The sequence below is a fragment of the Synchiropus splendidus genome, chromosome 2, assembly GCF_027744825.2.
Source record: "Synchiropus splendidus isolate RoL2022-P1 chromosome 2, RoL_Sspl_1.0, whole genome shotgun sequence".
Lineage (NCBI taxonomy): Eukaryota > Metazoa > Chordata > Actinopteri > Syngnathiformes > Callionymidae > Synchiropus > Synchiropus splendidus.
The window spans coordinates 14,806,844-14,821,569 of NC_071335.1; the positions used below are offsets into that span (position 1 = coordinate 14,806,844).

The 14,726-nt window shown below is 42.6% G+C and overlaps 1 protein-coding gene across 1 annotated transcript; it reads left to right on the top strand.

Moving 5' to 3' along the window:
• The first annotated feature begins 17 nt into the window (after nucleotides 1–17).
• Nucleotides 18–14,027, top strand: LOC128754066 (tudor domain-containing protein 7A-like). The gene is made up of 23 exons (XM_053856392.1): nucleotides 18–239; nucleotides 829–1,033; nucleotides 2,289–2,436; nucleotides 2,542–2,656; nucleotides 2,729–2,806; nucleotides 2,978–3,012; nucleotides 3,099–3,260; nucleotides 3,672–3,712; nucleotides 3,788–3,958; nucleotides 4,049–4,630; nucleotides 4,712–4,905; nucleotides 5,075–5,270; nucleotides 6,387–6,498; nucleotides 6,574–6,785; nucleotides 7,744–7,878; nucleotides 8,138–8,221; nucleotides 8,507–8,641; nucleotides 8,732–8,842; nucleotides 8,930–9,089; nucleotides 9,158–9,258; nucleotides 10,705–10,898; nucleotides 12,872–13,032; nucleotides 13,658–14,027. The coding sequence occupies exons 2-23, from the start codon at nucleotides 830–832 to the stop codon at nucleotides 13,888–13,890; spliced, it is 3,564 nt and encodes a 1,187-aa protein (XP_053712367.1). The 5' UTR covers nucleotides 18–239; nucleotide 829; the 3' UTR covers nucleotides 13,891–14,027.
• The last annotated feature ends 699 nt before the right edge of the window (nucleotides 14,028–14,726 follow it).

Genomic DNA, 14,726 nt, shown 5'->3' on the forward strand with positions numbered 1-14,726 from the left:
GAGAGTTGGCGTTACTGACTACGCAGCTCGTTCTACTTTTGCACTGTCGATATTTCACCGCTCGCGAATGTATGACGTATCAGGTAAATCTTCAAATCGACTACAATAAAAAAAAAAACGACAGCAAACAACCAAATTTTGATTAAATTGCGTTTAGGATTTGTGGTTTAAAAAGAAAATCTCGTCTGGTGTTTTTCACTTCGAACGTTGCGACTGAGCAAAACACCTGTCGAAGCCAGGTAAGTAACTTTATGCTGCCAAACAAATGTTTGCAGCAGTATTCGATCAAACGTCATCGTACATATTCATATTCTTGTCTGAATGTTATGATAGTCTTCGAGTGACGTGTGCTAGCTGCGAGCTCGAATGCCATCTACTTCCCCGCACAATTACATGTAGAGATATTTTTAGTGTTTGGTTCGTCGAAAGTAAAGTCGGTTAAACGTGACGTACATTAATGGTTGTATTATTGCTGCTTGTGCGAGGCTAAACGTATCGTATGAGCACGTGCACTTGCGTTAGCGTGACCTGCCTGCAGTGGCCCGTCATTTGGTTGACTCCGAAATAGAATACAAAGCATTCGTGGAGTCAGTACCTGTATGGGATTTGTGTATGTAAGTGTTCCTCCATTTAGTCCAGTCAAAACTGCAAAAAGCGTGGCAGTAACACAGAAAGTAGAACGCCTCCAGGTTTGTTTTGATTTGGTCTTGGCGTTTCAAAGAGCAATGTTTTCACTTACCTGTATTAAACCCTGCGTCTTATTGATGTGCAATTGCGTGAACTTGCCGAATAAGCCAATGGTGACTTTTTAAACTGTGTATTTTTCAGGATGGCGAGCACTGACTTCACCCAGAAAATGCTGCGGGCTGTTCTCCAGTCCAGCAAGGATGGTGTGTCCATTGAAAGCCTGCAGTCTGACTACAGCCAGCTGTGTGGAGAAACTATCCCGCATAGAAAACTGGGCTATGCAAAGTTGGAGGACTACCTTCGCAGCATCCCTTCAGTCGTGCGCATGTCCTTCTACCAAGGCCAGGTGAGGATTGGTCCCTGTGCCTGTTATTCTTCCCCCTACTTCAAACTCCGTCCATTTATGCCGTTGAGGCTTTTATGATGAAATAGAGGGTTTTCACGGCGCGTCATCAAACCCGGAAGCCACCATGTTGGAGATACTTGTCTCTAAACTCATGACAGGTGATGCCTTGATTATAATGATATTGGTTAAGCAGATCTGTGTTTGTAAATTGAAGTTCAAAGTTAGATGCCTGCTGTTTTTTTTTAAATTAAACTACACCATAAAAATGTTCTTGACTCACATTTAATGTGAGTAATCCAGTCGAAATGATGATTTATCTTCAGTTTGGACAGACTATTTATACATTTGCATAAAAATTCTCTCCAATGAAAAAGTCCAAGAAGCCACCAGAGTAATTTAGATGAAGAAATTACACTGAAAAGACCTTTTTATTCACAGGAAATGTGCAAAAGGCAGGGTTTCCGCCACATCTTAAATGAGAGCTGCCACGCCATCAGGAAAATGACCTCTCTTTTAAAGATGAACTCTCATGTTATCATACGAAGTGGGAACAGCCTAACAAACTGATAACACATAACGCATCATGGAGGTGGACTTCACTGAGTGGAAAAATCTTTACCTTCTGAAAGTGGGCGGGGGACCCTGAAAGGCAATCTTAGTGTAGCACCAAGTCCAAGTCTCGGACACAGACCTGTAAGAGAATCGACTGGAAGAAGCCATCAAATGTTCAGTGGATTCACTTGACTTTGACACTATGTAAAACGGCCATGAGTCCACTAAAAAACTACTGAAGTATAGACACTATAGAGAATGTCTTGAGTTATTAATGTTTCAAACAGCGATCATGAAGAGTCCTCGAGACTTTGGTGTCATGTTGCGGAGGTGGGGTCGATTTTGCCCATTCAAGTGTGACTCAAGTCTGACTCGTGGTTTATTTTTATAAATAATTGTTGGATCTAGATTACGTTTCAGAAACAGATTTTTGGTTGGATCTGTCCTTTCTAATCCGACTAGCAGCGTTATTGCCGCAGAGAGCGTCATGTAAACAGTGATACATTACTCCAAAAGAATTCTGCTGAGCCATCTGCATTTACTTTTTGTAATCGCTGGGACAAAGTTTCTGTTTTGCAAAACATAAATCAAATTTTCGATCTTAGTAAATTAATTCAAGTGGTCATTTCTTAAAGGTTCCGGTCGAAGTTTTTACTTTATAACTCAAGCATATATCGTTTACATCTGTGGTTGTGCTTTTCAGTTGCGGTGCTTTGCTGGAGTTTGCGAACAGACAGCGCATGTGGCAGAACTGGTCGCCAAACAGAAGAGCACAAAGAAATCAGGGCGCTCCCAGCTGGTGAACTGCAGGATGAGATTCAAGTCCTCGGATCCTTATATGCTGCTCAATTGTAAGGACTTTTTCCAAACTTAAGTGAGACAACAATAAGTCAACACAAGTCTATTGTTTGCAAGTTTTTCTGTGTGAGATCCATCCGCTATTTTCGTATGTTCAGGGAGGCAAAGATCTTCATTGCGTCAACCTTCAGCCTATACCACCACTAGCTTTTCATCAAACCAGTTTAGGTCCCGTGGTGGCTTCAGAGGTTTCAGCGCTGCGGGAGATTTCAGGTGTGTAGAGAATATGTCTCTGCAATTTGCCTCACTAAAATCCTAAATAGTGAACCCTTCTTCCAACACCAGGCAGTTGGATCAAAGATTCAGCTCAGTGACGCCTGTTCAGCACAGACCACCTGCCGTGGCAAAAGTGAACCGAAAGAGGTGGGTTCTTAAGCTTATTTGTTGAGCCCTAGTGTGAGAGTTCAAGACTGTTCTTTTCTGAGCTTCACTGTACAATATATTTTATTTTGTTTCAAATTATTTTGATAGTTCTCTGTCAAGCTGTCAGTCAGTCTCTTAAATGCTGCCTTTAAAATCTGTGTCAATTTACAGGGAGAACTCTGTGCCCAATGATGATAAACCTAAAGGTAAGTTTAAATCTTCAGAAAGCTTCCTCTCCTATTGCAACACTGTATGAAACTTGTTTTCTTTTTCACACTTTCTGTGATGACAGGTTGCATTTTAAAGAGCCTTGACTTGCACCGCAGTGCTGGTCTTCACTTGATTACTTTGCCAGGACAGCGCTCCTGCAGGAGCCAAGTGTCCTCACGCTTGTCAGCTGAGTGGTTGCTGGTTTACACCCACCAAAACAACTTATTCTCGCCTCTCAAGTCAGGTTAAAATCGTCTGTCAGTCTTCTGGGAGTCAGGTCTACAGTTAATAGAACGCCATGGCCGATGCATAATTGTAGGCCTTTTTCTACTAATGGGAATGAACTGGGAATTTTCAAAACTGAAAGTTGGCTCTTCATATAGAACTTAAATGTGGTTGAGGCAATTGTAGTTTAGAAAATATTGTGCCTTCAATTTTGAAAATTCACCTTTTATTCCCGTAAATTCCCATGGAAAGTTTCAGCTTCCTGGAATTTTGCAATCCTAATTATGTCTTTCACTGCTCAATGCTGAATTAGTTTTAGTTCTTAAATATTGACTCCAATGCAACCAGTGTCAGCATTTTGTTTGAAGAGAGAATATTTACTGTTTATCATGTGCGTACAACTGAACAGAATCACACTTTGATTCCACAGCAAAACCCCCAGCGCCTTTGCCGTCCTCCAAACAGCCTCAGGTACAAATGAAATGCAGTTTGCTGCAGTTTTTGTTTCCAGTGTTGTCTATGTTTCACCTGAAGTGTCGCCTGCAGACGGACCTTTATGATGTGAAGCTGATGAAACGGAGGATAAGTTCAATCCTGAAGAGATACTGCTGTGGCCTCTGGCTCTCCAAGCTGCCAGACGTCTACAAACAAATGTTTCAGCAGACACTTCACCCTCAAGTGCTCATTGATTTGAAAAAGTGGACCGATGTTTGCATGGTGAGTTTTTTACTTATGTATAATATATATGTTCGAAACATGTTTTTTTTATATGTTTTTAAACCCTGTACATCTTTCATGATGATGCAGGTAGAACAAACCCTTTCATCCAACAGCCTACTTTATCCTCCTCGACCTGCCAAGTCGTCTGTTCCTCACACAAACGCCCAAAAAAGTGCTCCGTCATCACAGCATCCATCTACTCCTTTGACTCCAACTCCTTCTCAGACGCAGACTTCTGAATGTTTGCCTCTGCCTACACTCATCCCCCCTCAGCCTCCTAGCCCGACCAATCCGCAGGTCAACCGCAGTGGAAACTCTGCTGTAAACAAACACATCCATCAAACACAACCTATTGTCCAAAACTCCACAAGTATTCCTCTTTTGGCTTCACTCAACAAACGTGGCCCGGAATTTCCGCCAGTTAAGAATACCAACGGTGCCCCCAATGCTTCCACTCACGGAGATTCATCTCCAGATGTGTCCACTGAAGTTCGCACCAGGCTGAAAGAGCTGCTGTTGAAGTACAGTCATGGATTGTGGGTCCATGCTTTGCCCAAACTTTTCATCGACACGTACAAGACTCCATTCCCCAAAGAAATTCTGGACAACATTTCCCTTCTGTTAGAACTTTGCAGTGTGGAGTATCCAAATGCAAATGACAAAAGCAAGGTAATGGATGAACAATATTGTCTCTCAGCCAGTAACTAGCTCTCAAAGCAGAGTTAATGTGGTGTGCTTTTCTGTACGCAGGCTATCCTTTACAACTCAAATAAAGAAAGCAGGAAACCCCCGGACTCTGAGGGGGGTCAGTACAGAAATCCCCCGCCGCCATCTGGTGTCGAAGTTTTGAGCTGCATGATTCCTGACTCTTTAACTTTGCCGTTGGAGCAGTTCTCCTCTGTGCTTGTTACAGATTCCAGAAACGGACACACTGTTACCGTAAGGTAGGGTTCTGTACCACCATCTCTGTGGCATATGTATCACTGTTACCCTTTATCACTAAGTATATACTTACCTTCATTTGCAGTAATCCTTATTGTTAGAATTTTCTTGCAAGATGATTAACTTAGTTAACCATGATGACTACAGTTTGAGTCGGGTCTTTGTGTTTAGGTACATTGGGGCGAAATATTCCGGGGAACAGGAGTTGATGGAGGAGTCCATGCGCTCCTTCTATTGCAGAACTGCAATCCACAGAAAACAGGCCAAACTTGCGGTCGGTCAGCTTGTTGCAATTCAGGGTGAAGAGGCAGAGGAGCTGGCCAGAGCGCAGGTCACAGAGATCATGTCAGAGGAAAACAAAGTCAAGGTAACATGGTGGTTTTACAGCTGTCTTCAGTGGTTTCACTTGTTCTTTAATGTGACTTCTCATCCTAGATAGCCAAGGCTCACTGACACATGAGTCTGGTGAAACTGTCCCTCTTAGCAGCAAGGTTGTGTATCAGAAATTGCTGTCAGTGTTGGTGACCAATTCGCAACCAAGTATGAAACATGATCAAAGTTTTACTTTCACATCACACAATAGGGCGGCACATGTTGGGAAAACAACTGATGTTGCAATTTCTCTTTTTTTGTGATAAGTATTGCAAAATTAACATGAATTCACTGGAATTCTCACCAGATTGAGTAATGACATTTGGGAAGTGCATTTTTTTTTTGCAGCAAAGGCATTCTTAATTACCATCTGTTTGCTTTGTCATATTGTGCTCTGTGCTGGAGACTTGGGGGACCAAAAAAATTTGACCTCGGGGTTGAGGCATATCAGCAGAACAGGACGTTTTTTGTTTTGCTTTGTTTTTTTTATTGGTTGACATGATCTTGAAATCCAAAATATGTCTGTAATTTGTCTCTGAGGGACAGAACTCCACAAAAAAAGTTTTCACTGTGATGTCTCTATTTCACATGCACACATTGCGGTGACGTTTAAGTGGTTATCATGCAGCCCTACTTTTCACCCATTATGTCTTAGGCACTGAGTCTTCTAAAATGAAACGGTTGGACCTCATGGAGTAAAAATATGTACTTCCCTCATGTGTCTGTATGCCTTCACCTACCCTTCCACCTCTGTCACTTGAGCGATAATATAGGCCAACCTCTAAATACAAATTGCAGTCTGATCCATTTGGAAATGTACGCTCATAATTTATATCGAACTAATGCTGTATGACACTTTTTTTTACCCATTTCTCTGAAGCTGTGTGTAGGACATCAATCTGGGCTCCTTGTGAGAAGTGGCTTATCCCTTTTTATCTCTTAACAGTATTGTAGTGTGAAATATGTAATAGTCTGGATGTGTTTTTTACATTTGATTTACAGTTTTGTGGACTCCAACTGACTGAAAATGACAACTGCAGTATCAGAACAACTGACTTTTGTGTTGGTTGAGCATCTTAATACAATGTCTTTATTTCCTTTGTTTGTACAGATATATTATGTGGACTATGGATTTTTTGCTGAAACAGATGCAACCAGTGTTCTCGAGATACACCCCAACTTCTGCATACTGCCTTTTCAAGCGGTTAATGTTCTACTTGCAGGTTGATAAGATAAGAAAATTAAGTGTTATAGATTTAGAATGCCAAGCCTGTCTTTAATAGCATATTCCCTCCTAGGCTTGGAGGCATTCAGCACCCATCCTTTAGTGCTATCCACTTTGGACAAGGTGGCAGTTGGAAAGATCTTGGTGATGGAATCACTGGAGGCCTCTCAACAGAACAGCGTGCCACAAGTTGTTCTGTATGACACGTCACAGGATGATGACATTAACATAAACTCCACGTGCCTGAAGGCCTTACAGGACGAGTCGATGAACAACCCTTTGATCGTAAGTCTAAAAGTGAAGGCCAATAGGTTGAACATATGACTGACTCAATACCATCGTCACAGAATCCTTGACTGTATGACTAGGATGTCTCTTAAGGGTGCGGAATCGTGATTATTATTTGCCAGGATTAGAATCAAAATGTCCCAAAAGTAATTTTTAAAAATAAAAAAATTCCTCTGGTCGTCCACCATTTTGTAACTACGTGCAACGTAGTTGCATACCAAATCAAAGATGACGTAGACGAAGATCAAACCAGCACTATCTTAAGTAAATGCTAAAGTTTGGCCTTATTTCAGGTTTTCCTAAATGCTTGGAAACACCGAGCTGAACAACACAAACGGTGCAGGCTCATCTTGCGATGCATCTCTCTGAGATCACGGAGCAACTCGCCACACAATGCTATGACAGAGCAGAGGCTGCAAGTTTTTCACTGAGACAGCTGTGACGCTGCTTTACCATGAGACCAAAAGAACAGTCACCCATCAGGGCACTTTTCTTCGGAATTTAAAAGGCTACTACTACTTACGAAAGTTTAACAATTAAGATAAAGATATAGAGGCAGTTTCGTTTTTGTTTATTAAGCAGTACGTAACATTGAATTTAGGGTAACGGATGGAACAATTGTATCTCAACATGGATACAATTTTAAAACTTAATGTGTGTAAAAGATTCTATTTGTCATTCTTTGTTGAAAAGCAAGTAGGTCACGATCAGAAACCATTGCGAATAAAATGGTTTTGAATCTAAACGAATCGTGGCCCAAAAAAATTGGAATGGAATTGTAAGATTGTAAAGATTCCTTCCCTGAATAATGTCCTCAGATTTCCTCAGTCTCACTGCTGTTGAATTAGTATCACGTAATGAATTGGTCCTCTTTTTTTTTTATTTTAATGCGAGTAATTGAATGTTTTGTTACACTTTCCTGTCTTATTCTCATGAATTGATTTTGTATTTGCAGATTGACTCCATCAGTCAGCAGGTTAGTGTCACATATGTCTGCACAGATGGAACCATCTACTGCCAGGTGCCCTCCAGAGGAACTGCGAGACTTGAGAAGCTGCTTGATCAGACGGAGGCATTTTTCAGGGCCCAGGTAGGTAAATGATTTGGTTACATTCACGTAAAATAATTGGGTCAAGCCAGTGTTGCAGCTTTTAATATAAATAGTTAACCTATAGATTTTGTGGTCACACTTGCCCTGTAATCCTGAGTAATCCTCTTCCTTTTCCCACACTTGGTTCGCGCTCCCTGTCCACCCTGTTCTGTCTTATATGTTGTGTGTTTCTTCCAGTCACTACTTTGTGGTGCAATGGCAAAGGCTGACTCTGTCTCTCCCTCTCTACTTCTTCCAGACAACATCTGAGTCTCTAGTATCGAGACCTTTCGCGGGCAAGCTTTGTCTGGCTCGATGCAAAGGAGAATGGTCAAGAGTTGAGGTATGGTTATGATGAAACAGATTTGAGACAAATATCTTAATATCTTAAGGTTTTGCTCAAATACTTCTTTCGCAGCTCAGTTATTCCGTTGCCTCATCTGAAGAGCCATTGAACTGTTCAGCTAGGGTTATGGCTATGTCATTGCTAGTCGTTGGCTACTGTTTAATGTAGTTTCATTCCACTTTCCCTGTATACCAGAGGAGAAGTTTCCTTCAATATAACAGGAGTAATGACTGATGGTGTCCAAATGTATGGTAGTTATTCATCCATGCCATGTCTTTTTAGATCACTAACCTGTATGGAAACAGAGTGATGGAGGTCTTCTACATTGACTTGGGTCTCTCTGCAACCATAGAGGTTACGGATCTTCGTGAATTTCCTCCACCGCTTATCGAGGACTTGACTGTCATTCCCCCACAGGTGAGTCAACTTCCTGTCTATTAAGATCAAAGCTGAGGGTGATAATCGCTCTCGCACTCATTACGATAACATTTTATTTTGTTTTTACAGGCCATTAAATGCCGACTTGCTTCCATGAACATTCCGTCAAGTAACTGGACTGTTGAGATGGTCTCATTCCTGAAAGAGGTCATCAGTGGTGTTCCACACTGTAAGATGAAGGTACATGATCTGTGTGGTCCAACCAGATGTTTCATTTGAATCTGGACTTAAAATGCATGTCTTTTTGTATTCTGTGTTGGGGTTTAGATTGAGAAGTTAGAGCAGCATAAAGAGGAGAGGTTGGTTCATATGTACCTCTTTATTGGAGCTGATTCTCAAGAGCTGAGCAAGAGCATCAACTACCAGTTGTCTCATTCAGAGATGTGGAGACAGCTCGTGTCCCAGAGTGAGCGCCACGCCAGCAACAGTGAGGATGCTTGTCATTTATATTTATTATGGCAGGAGAGACCAAAACTAAATCCTTCTTTATTCAAGGTGGACGTCATGATGTGGACGACGGGAATCTGTCAAACGGCTCAAAACATGCAAACCCTAACATGGAGCCCAGCGTGCCTCTAACTCTGGAGCTCCCTCAGGTATGTAAACTCTTGAGGCAATTCAAGTGTGAAAGATGAGAAGCAGCGGCGCCAATAAATGCTGACGAGCTGAGAAAGTTGTCGGCTGGATGCAGTGTCTCTGATATTTGATAATGGCAGTGATCACATTTTTCATTGGGAAGTTGTCATGGTTGTAGACTGGCAACTAAGTTCAAATGTGTGAACAATGAGTGGTGCCCAAGATAAGAAGCATATTAAAGGGCAGGGGGTTAGTTTAAAATGTCCTTCTGGGGAGGACTACAAATAACCCAGTCTTGCTGGAAGAAGCTCCATAAAATGTAGATAGATTGGACAGAAGCATCCACATGTTCGTTGGTGGTCATGCATCTGATACATCTGTGGATTGAAGATAATGGCAAGCGCATGGCTGAAAGAGGTCAAAATAAACAATGTGTTCTTGTTAGGACTAGATATTCTCTCATCCCTGTCAAATGTAAACACAGCGTGTAAGCTGGACTCTTCATGGACAGAACACACAGTGCTTTGAATCAAAAAACAAAGTGAAGAATCTAAGTTTTTCAGTGTGGATTATTGTGGTGAGAGCAGGGAGCAAGTGGAAGTTAAGCTAAAGTGGTGGAGGTTTGCCTTAGAAAGGAGAGGAATGAAGGTTAGCTGCAGTAAGACTGAAAATATGTGTGTGTGAATGAGAGGGAGCCAAGTGGACAGGTGAAGTTACAGGATGCAGAGATAAAGAAGGTGGTGGATTTTAAGTACTACGTGATGGAGAGTGTGAGAAAGAGGTGAAGAAGCGGGGGCAGGCAGGATGGAATCGTCAGGTGTGATGTGTGACAAAAGGGTGTCGGAAAGGATGAAAGGGAAGGTGTCCAAAAGGGTGGTGAGGCCAGCAATGTTGTATGGTTTGGAAACAGTGGCACTGAGGAAAAGACAGGAGGCAGAGCTGGAGGTAGTGGAGATGAAGATGCTGAGCTTCTCTCTGGGAGTGAGCAGGATGGATAGGATCAGGAAGCAGTATATCAGAGGGACAGCACATGTGGTCAGGTGTTTAGGAGACAAAGTCAGAGAGGCTAGATGGAGATGGTTTGGACATGTACAGAGGAGAGAGAGCCAGTACATTGGTAGGAAGATGTTGAGGTTGGAACTGCCAGGCAGAAGGTGGAGAGGAAGGCAAAAGAGGAGATTTATGGAGGTGGTGAAGAGGAAATTTGTAGCTTTGAGAGAAGAGGAAGCAGAGGACAGGGTGAGATGGAGGAAGGTGAAGAAATGGGTTCACCTGATTCAAACAAGGAGGAGATGCCTGTATCATCCTGGTCATATCACCTACTGTGCAAGGAAACATGTCTGTGAAGTGAACGTATTCACATTAAGAAACAGAGAATTTGATGAAACACAGAGAATCAGACAGATGAAATGAGCAGAATTTTGAATCTCTCTGTTATTATCTGATTACTATTATCATCCCTCCAGCCCGGGCAGAACATGGATGTGTTTGTGCCAGTGGCCTGCCACCCCGGCCACTTTGTGCTGCAGCCCTGGAAGCACATGCATAAACTAGTGGTCCTGATGGGCGAGATGATGCTCCATTACAACCGACCACAGGAATCCACCACGTGTCTGCAGGTTAAGAAAGGGGAGATGTACGCTGCCAAAATAGACAAGACGTAAGTTAATATGCCCTCCTTTAAGTACGTGACAAACATATATTGTTGAAAGGACTGAGGGAGTCGGTACGTACTGCTGTTTAGCGTTTTTTTTTCCATGGTGGTAAATACATTTTTTTCACAATTTGTGTAGTTTAGTTGTTTCCATTTGCTTCTGTGCAATTAGCAGCATTGTCTTGATCTCCTTGTCTGGTGAAATCCGTCTGTTAGATTATATTATTTTTTAAAGTTCCCCCCACCCCTCACCACCAGGATATGACATGCATGATTCAAATTACTGTTATTCTTCAAAGATACCAGCTACTCAATGTGATCTAGCTCACTTACCGTATTTTCCGGACTATAAGCCGCTACTTTTTTCTCGCGGTCTGAACCCTGCGGCTTATAAAACGATGCGGCTAATATATGGATTTTTACAGGGATATTCCAATCAATCGGCCACCGATTATGAAAGGCTGAACTTGTTGTGATCTGTGAATGCCGACCACTGCCTGTCATTGCCGGTCACAAAATCCGATCACATGTGACAGCAGCTGTTCTGATGAGGCACCGCCCGCGGTTTGTGATGCGTCCGCTCCTCCCTGCCGACTCGCCACTCGCTTGGCAATGGGGTGTCTAATGCGGAAGCTTTTTTCAGTCTGTCATGTCAAGTTTGCATCCTGCAGCACATGCACATTAAAAGGCGCCAACGCCACGAATTCAATACGATATTTAAAACACCAGCACTTGACGGAGCACAGAGTTTTCTGGTGCTCATGAAAGTGAAACTGCAGGAACCAGCGGTCACTCGCCGGTCTGAGCGTGACATTCGGAACGCGAAGCATATTGCCCGAGAAATAATCATTAATTTCACCGCGCCAGATGAGCAGCCTTTCTCAGGTGTCGTTTTAAGACGGAATCAACCGCGGCCGAATCCGCTGCAGTCTTGTGTGTGTCAGATGCAGCGTTCGCGGTCCACCACCTGAATCTGAAACTTATGCAGCCGTCCAGAGTGAGAACTTTCATGAAAGAGGTTGAAGACAGCTGCTTCACCTGAGTGCTCTCCTGTCTCTCGGAGCATCCCTAGTTTTTAGAGTCTAATGAGCATGCTCTTTGCTGGCAAAAATATTGAGCTTCGTCACATCAAACCGATTACATCACGGGCGTTTTATTTACCTTTAAAGCGCTCAAATTGCGCTGTTTTCGCCCGCGTATCCGCAGCTCTGCTAACAGAGATGATCTACTGGAGTGTGAAAACAGCGCTTTCTGAACACTTTAAATGTAAATAAGATGTGAGGAGTTCATGACTGGAGTTCAGAACATTGGCAAGATTGTTTCATGAGTCAGTCTCGACACTGGACCCCGTTTTCAAAACTAGTACTAGAGGATCGCTAGAAGTTATTCTCATGCATTTTCTGTGGCGCAGACAGCAACGGTGCACCCGCGGCTTATAGACTGGTGCGGCTTATGTATGAATAAAATCCATTTTCCTTCTTAGATTTGGTGGGTGCGGCTAATATTCCGGTGCGCTCTGTAGTCCGAAAAATACGGTACTTAGTCAGTGGTCAGTGATCTGCTCTTTTTTCTAGTTTCTGGTGTAGCCCTTCCACATGTATCAACAGTGACAGATCTCTCTGTAAAATAAATCCTGAATGGTCAGCTCTATTTTCCCTATTAGTATTTCTAAAACTATAGCCTTTTCAAAGTTCATGTCTGTGGAGCATTGTTTTTGATCAACTCGATGTGTTATTGCTGACCCATGAGTCCACCATTATTGTGGACAAACTCTGCGTCTGAGTGTGCATTATTTGAAAAGAATGGTGACTCTCAATGGCAGAATCATAGAAGAAAAGTTTGTTTTCCCACATCTCTGCTTGAAAATGTCGATTTAGAAACAATGACTATGGTAATGACTCATTGCCTTTGTGTATATTCTGTTGTTTACTGACTTTACCTCATTGAAAATGATCATTTTACTTGTGTCTCCATTTCAGTTGGCGCCGTGCACTAGTGAAGGGAACCCTCGCCAATGGGTTGATTTCCGTTTACGAGTTGGACTATGGCAAGCATGAGATTGTCCGCAGCTCCTCCTTGAGACCTTTGGCAGAGGAATTCAGGCAACTTCCTGTTCAGGCCATCGCAGCCCAACTCGCAGGTGAGGTTTGCCAGCATGAATTGAGTGTCACTGAGGGATCAAGGAATCGAGCACTGAAGAATAGTGCCCCACCTGGAGCGTTTTTTTTCTTCATTTTTAAGTTCTTTTGGAAAGAAAGTAACTCTCTTAGCTTCCTAATGTGCTTTGATGTCGGAGGGGACATTTGTACATTCTTGAGAGAATTGTTCTGTTGCTCCACCGACATCGCATGTCACACAGAGCAGCCGTTAAACTCCTCTGTCCTGCAGCATCATACAGGTAAACACTGAGTATTGGTATGTTTAGCAGGGTATTTTTGGATTGTCTTGTTTTTTGGTTGTTAAAAAACAATGTTGAATAGACATGGACAATATATTTTATTACACAAGACATATTGCTGTTGATTATTTCAAAGATTTGGTCACATGTTGTTTTCTTGGCTTGTTAATAATAATAATGATAGCGATCATAATAATTTTGCAACTGGTTCCGTTTTTTTTTCTGGCTTGAGCACCAGCACCCCAAAATGTCATGCTTTACAATTGTCCTGCCATTTTTATTGTTGAGTAAGTTTCACACATGTGCGTTTCACTCGCATGTACATGGCTTTGTAGTTCTTCAGTTGATTTATGCATCCATCCTCCAGGTGTGAAGCAGCAGACGTGGTCTGAAGCGGCTTCCATGTTGTTCAGAAGCCATGTGGAGAAAAAGGCACTTGTTGCCCAGGTGGAAAGTGTCCAAGATTTATCTGAGGTCAAAGGTGAGCCCTGGGCGCGGAAGTTGACCGTTTTTCTCGTGGACACTGGAGTGAATGACCAGGACCTCTGGATTCACAGCATCATTCATAACATTGACAGTGAGCTTACTTCAGCTGCCTAGAGACTGAAGAAAGAAAACTCATTTTTCTCTGTTCTGTTTGCTCCTTTTCTGAAGATGTTTGCCTGTTTACCTTGTTTGTCAATTTTCTTTTGCTGGCAACGCTTGTTATGAAAGTCCTGTTTTATTCAAAATAAATAGTGTGGTTTGTCAAAGTTCCTGTATCATCAAATTAATGTTCTTCTGCTGTCGAATTGTCCATGTATCACTTCATTCATGTTTCCATGTAACCCATTACAGTGGTACCTGGATTCTCGACCACAATCAAATCGATTTTTCCCATTACAATAAATAGAAAAAGAAATAATGCATTTGTAGGAGTGAATGTAGAGTGTCTGCTGCAGGTGCGCTGTTCCTCTATGTGTGTGGCCGCTGCATGTGGGAGGGGTTGCCGAGTGAGTGACGTCTCTCCAGAAGTGAAGAGGTGCCCGGTGCGTGTCCAGCTCTGAATGTGTGCTTCTGTGCAGTTTGGCTGTGACAAACCTCAACATGAAGAAAAAACAGTCAGTAAATGTAGCTAACGGGACACGTCTGCATACAGAGGCTGCGTTATACACAATAACAAAGTGAGTCGTGGGTCAGCTGATTGCGCACGTTAATCTCGAAATTTTCATTTGAAGTCCGGGACGTTCGAAAACCGAGGCAACATTGTATCTTGATTTTTAATTATCTGCTGTCACCTTGCATGCAAGGTACTTCCGTGTTTCCATTTGTGGTTGTTGTGGTTGTGATACGGAGTTTCTAGCTGGTTTTGTTTTTGTGCGAAGACAGATGCCTTATTTACATCCTGCACTGCTGGAGACGCGGGAATTACAGTTGTCGGCCATTTTGGAAAACGT

Coding starts and splice junctions, on each gene's coding strand:
- LOC128754066 (XM_053856392.1), top strand. CDS start 830: ATGGCGAGCACTGACTTCACCCAGAAAATGCTGCGGGCTGTTCTCCAG. Junction 7,879..8,137: donor AGGCATTTTTCAGGGCCCAG/GTAGGTAAATGA, acceptor TACTTCTTCCAG/ACAACATCTGAGTCTCTAGT. Junction 13,033..13,657: donor CATCGCAGCCCAACTCGCAG/GTGAGGTTTGCC, acceptor TCCATCCTCCAG/GTGTGAAGCAGCAGACGTGG.